This window comes from Bombus impatiens, unplaced genomic scaffold, assembly GCF_000188095.3.
Source record: "Bombus impatiens unplaced genomic scaffold, BIMP_2.2 scf_0219, whole genome shotgun sequence".
Lineage (NCBI taxonomy): Eukaryota > Metazoa > Arthropoda > Insecta > Hymenoptera > Apidae > Bombus > Bombus impatiens.
The window spans coordinates 344,790-350,203 of NT_176638.1; the positions used below are offsets into that span (position 1 = coordinate 344,790).

General features: G+C 45.3%; 1 protein-coding gene across 1 annotated transcript in view; it reads left to right on the plus strand.

Moving 5' to 3' along the window:
• Positions 1 to 56: 56 nt before the first annotated feature.
• Positions 57 to 5,414, plus strand: part of LOC100746813 (neurogenic locus protein delta) — a 51,871-nt gene continuing 46,513 nt past the window's right edge. Inside the window, 1 exon segment of the mRNA XM_003488249.4 lies at positions 57 to 2,046. Coding sequence (XP_003488297.3) covers positions 1,987 to 2,046 — 60 coding nt within the window. The 5' untranslated portion in view covers positions 57 to 1,986.

Consider the following 5,414-nt stretch of genomic DNA (forward strand, 5'->3'; position numbering starts at 1 on the left):
CCACAATTATAAGTAGGGGTGCTCCCGGCTTACTACCTCCAGTCGAGGGTTGCACGCCGTGGTGTAGACGCGGATACATAGTCCGTCGTTCCAGAACTTAAAGCGCACGCGTGTTCGCGCAAAGTAGAAGAGCGTTTTTAGTTGAGAGAAAGACGGACTATAGTTTACTACGCTTTATTACCTAAGGATATCTTCTGTTCTGTCGTGTCCTAGGAGCGACAGAGATAGAAAATCAAACGAGGAAAAGAAGCGGGCGCGCGCAGACACTATATAGTCAACACGATTCGGCAAAATTCCTATACAGTCATCGTGTACACGAAACAAACCGAGATCGGACTCGCCATCTGTCGATCACGCGCTGCCAGTGTTTCGTGAGCCAGACGATGCTTATAGTGCTTCCCGAAGTGACCACAGTGTGGCGCTAGTGTTGCCTGTTAGTGGCGCGGAAACACGTTCGACGATACACACAGAGCTTTTCTAGTGGAAGTTACAACCGTACATATATATCCACACGGTGTATATACCGAGAGAACGGAAAAAGGATAGGGATACATTTGACTGAACAGAGAGTGAGATCAAGCTGTACTCGTATACCGACATACGTACGCACACGATCGAACAGTACTTTCACAAAGGAAAATACGGGCTTACTGGCACCGGTACCGCGGGCTAAGGGGCGCATCTCTGGATCCAGTAGTAGCTCAGCTGCGGAGTAGTGCCTTTCGTGCCGGTTCTCTCTATAGTGTGTAACTTCTCCTGCTTTCCCCTTCCCCTTAACCCTACGAAAACTCTTCCCCTCTGTCGGTGTGCGAAGGCAAAAGCACATTGACTCTCCCGTTCGTCTTTGACTCGTCACACACGACGAGGGTATCCTCGCTCCACCTCCACCTTCGCCTCTCCACCACTACCCTTCTCTTCTTCCTCCTACTCTTTCCTCCATCACCACCACCACCATCGCCGACATCACTTCTCCTCTCGTGCTACTCTTGCCGGCGGTCTCCGAGGGAATATTCCTCACGGTTCGTCGACGGCCAGTCAGTGCGCGACTCGTCGTTGTTGCGACGGTTGGCGAGGAGGAGAGTGTGGTATTCGTGCCTTTTCGTGGAAAATTATGCTCGTGGCGGATCGTCGTGCTCCTCGTCGACGTAGTGGCTCGTGCGCCGCGAACGAACGCTCAACACGAGCGTAGTTGTGGAATTTTTAACATCGATCGAAGAGCTGACGGAAATAGAAAAAAAAAGAATTAATAGAAATCGTCGAGTACACGATCTGTCTATTATATAGATACATACGCATATAAAGGCAAAGAAAGAATCTGGGGAGATATTGAAATCATCAGAAAGAGAGAGGCGTCGCCCGAAGGATCGCAAACCACCAGTGTGTTTTTCATAGATCCTACGCGCAAGAGTATTTATCCTGTACCCTGTCGGACGAAGCTGTTCTACGACTCTCGGCGTCCCACGGATAATGGAATAAAGTGTGTCACACAGTGTTCAGTGATCGCGCGTGATTTTCTTATAATTCTCGCGGCAACCGTGAATACCTCTTTGCCATCGGATATACATAAATATAAATAAATATATACCAGTATCAATTTTTTTCTGAGTGTATTATACAGTGTGCTACAGACCAGCAGAAGTGACCGCGCGAGTCATTCGCGAGTTCCCTTCGTTCCGACGACTTTATTTTTTTTCCTTTCGCTACATCTTTCCGTGAAATAGAAACCGGTCAAAGTTTTCACATCTATCGAAACGAGGATTACTTATATCGACATCTTGACGAAATCGATCAACGAAAAAACGGAAAAAATAGTGTGTGTTGGAAGGATACAGTAGCTTGTACCTCGTACGGTACAGTGGCTATGCAGCCTCGCGAAATTACGGCGAGCAGGTAACGCCGACGAGCACACCACAGCACCACGGTCCACACACCTCCGCCGAGGACGCACCGGCGGCGTGTAAACATCAAAGGAAACAACCACCAAACATGTGGACCACGATGCTCGTGTGGACGATCGCCGTCGTGCTTCTGCCAGCACCCCGAGCGGTAAGTTTAATCTTTTATTCTTTTCTCTCTTCTTCGTCGATCTCGCAGTTTACGATCGATTCTGTTACTTGAAATTTAGAAAGAAAGAAGTTTTGGAAATATTCCCTGAAAAGAGAAGAAGTTTATTTAGGCGCGAAGTGTGAAATTGGTCAAAATTTAAATACCGCCATTTCTTTCTCTTTTTCGCATTGTTCGAGAAAGATGGTCGGCGGTTTCGTGGAAATATTTCTGTTTATTTTTAGAGGCGTCCGTAGGTTGCTGTATAACGCGTTGCAAAACTCTTTTTTAAACGCACGCCGAAGTGTTTTACAACCGTCTCCTTCCGAAATATCTCGTACCTCCACATTCCGGCCTCGGAATTGTTCCTTCCGAACAATTCTCGAAACTGCAATTCTTCAATGCAACTGTTGCGTGTCACATATCTGTCACATATATGTAACAAAGTCGAATAATAGTTCGCCGAAATTTGGATGGAGAAAAATGATCAAGATACATTAGCTTCTATTTCGCCGGCTCTTTTATCGGAGGTTGTCTTATGGTCCATCAATCATTGCTTCGGTCGATTTCATAGGAGTATTGCTTAACGCGTAATCGCCGCGCCACCTTTATATAAAACTTGTAAAATGACTAAGATCGATCGATAACATATCTTAATATTAAAACTACCAAAATAGTCAAAATGTCATTTTTAGCGTTGATGCTTAATTTAAAAAAAAGCAACATTAGAGTAACCGAAATATATAATTTACAATACTTTGTATGTATTTTATAGATTTATAACGGTCAACATCTTTTATTATATATTTTTTCATACTCTATTTGACTGTGTTGGTACAGGTTCCATATTCCGGATCGTATGCGTGAATAGTTCTAATGTTAATGAAATCGAAAGGTATCGTAAAATATCGACATGCAATACTCTGGATGAAGGAATAAAGTGGTATATACGAATGAACGAATTATTTTGTCAACGGATCTAATCCGTGTCGCGTGTTGTCAAACGGAACGGAGAGGGAGATATACGTTTGTCAACTCTGAGACACATCGTAAGCGACCTTCGTCGTCGTCGATGAATGGCGCGATGTTTTGGTTCGGAATCCAAGAGACGTTCCCGTCTGTCAAACCGGTCGTAAGCTCTCTGTTGGTATTTATGGTAAAAACGATGACACGCCATCGATGGGTGCGTTCAGAATAGAAGCTCGTCTCTATATATTTACCATCTCATTTTGGTGTTTGTGCGCGCGCGCCACTGATACGTTCTCCCGCGTCTAATTAAGTACTTGCGTAAGTGCGATCGCGGCTTATATTTATCCAGTCGACCGCTATATCTGTAAATGTGTATAAGGTTCGATCGAGCTGCAGAATGCTTTCCAATTTTAACTCACCTTCAATCTGTCTTTTCCTTCAGTCGTCCTTTTTCTCTTGTGGAAATATTCAATTTTATAAACTCAACGTAACAACGTATTTATAATACAACTTCATGGTTGCGTGTATAATAGTTTCGTTTCTTTTTCACGCACTAGTCACCACGAGTTCCAAGTGTATTCTTCCTGGGAGAGATGTTTTTTTTCACTCTTTGCCTTTCCCTCTTTCTCGCGTAGTTCTTTGCTTGTCCCTCCCTCTAACGTCGTCCATCTTTTTCTTTCTCTGTCGGTCACATTTCCAAACCATTCGTCGAAAGAGGAGAAAACCAGTGGCAACAGAATTCGCCGGCATACAACTCTAAATCTGGATCCACTCTTTTAGAAGTGTCTAGCTTCTGTTCGTCTGCTCTCCTTGCGTCTCGTTCCACGACAGTACCCCGTCGCGTCTTACTCTCTTTTCAATAATTTCTTTCCGACCTTCGCTGCGGGCGTACCTTTGAAAATACGCGAAAGCAATCTATCATCATCTTCAAACTGGTAAAATCGAGAAATATCGAAATACGTAGTACAATGCGACGTGGGATCACGGGTGCTTAAAGGGTTCCTCTAGAAAATTGTTTAGTGACGAAATAACGCCGGTTGTATCCGTAAATAGTCGGTGGCGGCCATTCTCGTTCCGAGAATAGCGCTCCAGCGCGCCAAAAATGAGAATTCCTCATCGAGGATCGTGGTGAACCGCCTGTGTGTACGCGTTACCTCTAACCTGCTGTGTTTTACGATTCGCAATGAGAAACGTTCGCGAGGGAATATGTATTTCTTTCGTTCGATCGCGAAATCTCGTACCCGTGTATATTTTTTCTCGTTCCGGTCTTACAACTCATAAAACGCCATCTATATTCCCAGTCCGCCTCGCGAAAAGCGTGTGGAACGATCGTTTTAACGTAAACGCGATAAAAATGTCAGTCCTTTATGTTTATTTTCTCACTTGCTGACAAAAGAAAGGTGAAGGAATGTCGGTGTCACCGAGTACGAAATTCGAAGATCGCAACGGGCGTATAATGGACGCGCAGGACGGATCGTAAAACGATCCGCAGGCTCGATAGTAAGGTTAGTGCGCTCCTCTCGTTCACGCGAGACACGATATATGTATAGTTTTGCTAGGCTATACAATGTCTCGTGGGAAGGCTTTCTCGGTTGTCTGCTGATGACTCTGTGTGTGCACTTGCGCACCTGCGCGCGTATGTATGTGCGTGTTCACATAGCCGTAGGCCATTGTCCACAGTGGTCAAGAACTTTTGCTATTCGAACGACGACAAAGGACAGGGTAGAACCGGAGAAATATTGACACATCGGCTCTGTTTACACTGGATACTCTGTCGCCGAAGAAAAACCATTCCGCCCAGATTGCTCTCTGATTCACCGATCTTAACCTCTACATGTGTTTACGCCTCTCGCTAAAAGTCTTCATAGAGTGACATTGTAGGTTAGCGGACATTTTGTTACAAAGTAGCCATTGGTGGTTTTCGATCGATTTAAGCTTTTATATATGTGTTTGACGAAATACAGAAATCCTCCAGATATCTCTGGTTACATATGCAGTCGTTCCTACTCTACTCGATACATCGGGATTCGTAACGAATTTCTCGTGACTTTAGTTTAACGCGACGAGGAACAGCGGTCGGTAGCATACGTTAATACGTTTACGACTGCTTTCAGAACGCTTTCTTTTTTTCTCTTTGCATGAAAACGCCCCTCGTGTTCCACGATCGTCGAAGCTCGGCAGCACGCGTGGCGAAATGTCCATCTGCGCCTCTACCCGTCTTCTTTTCCCTCTTTTCTTACCAGCGGTTTCTCGCTCGCGTCTTGTCAAGCGAAAAAAAGCACTTTTTGCTGGGTCACTCGCGCGGATATCTCTGCTCCTCCTGGGAGACGTGCAGCACAGAAGATGAACGCGTGCGCAAAAACGAGCTTACACACGTGCTGCCCCGGCGGCGGGTTCGGTCG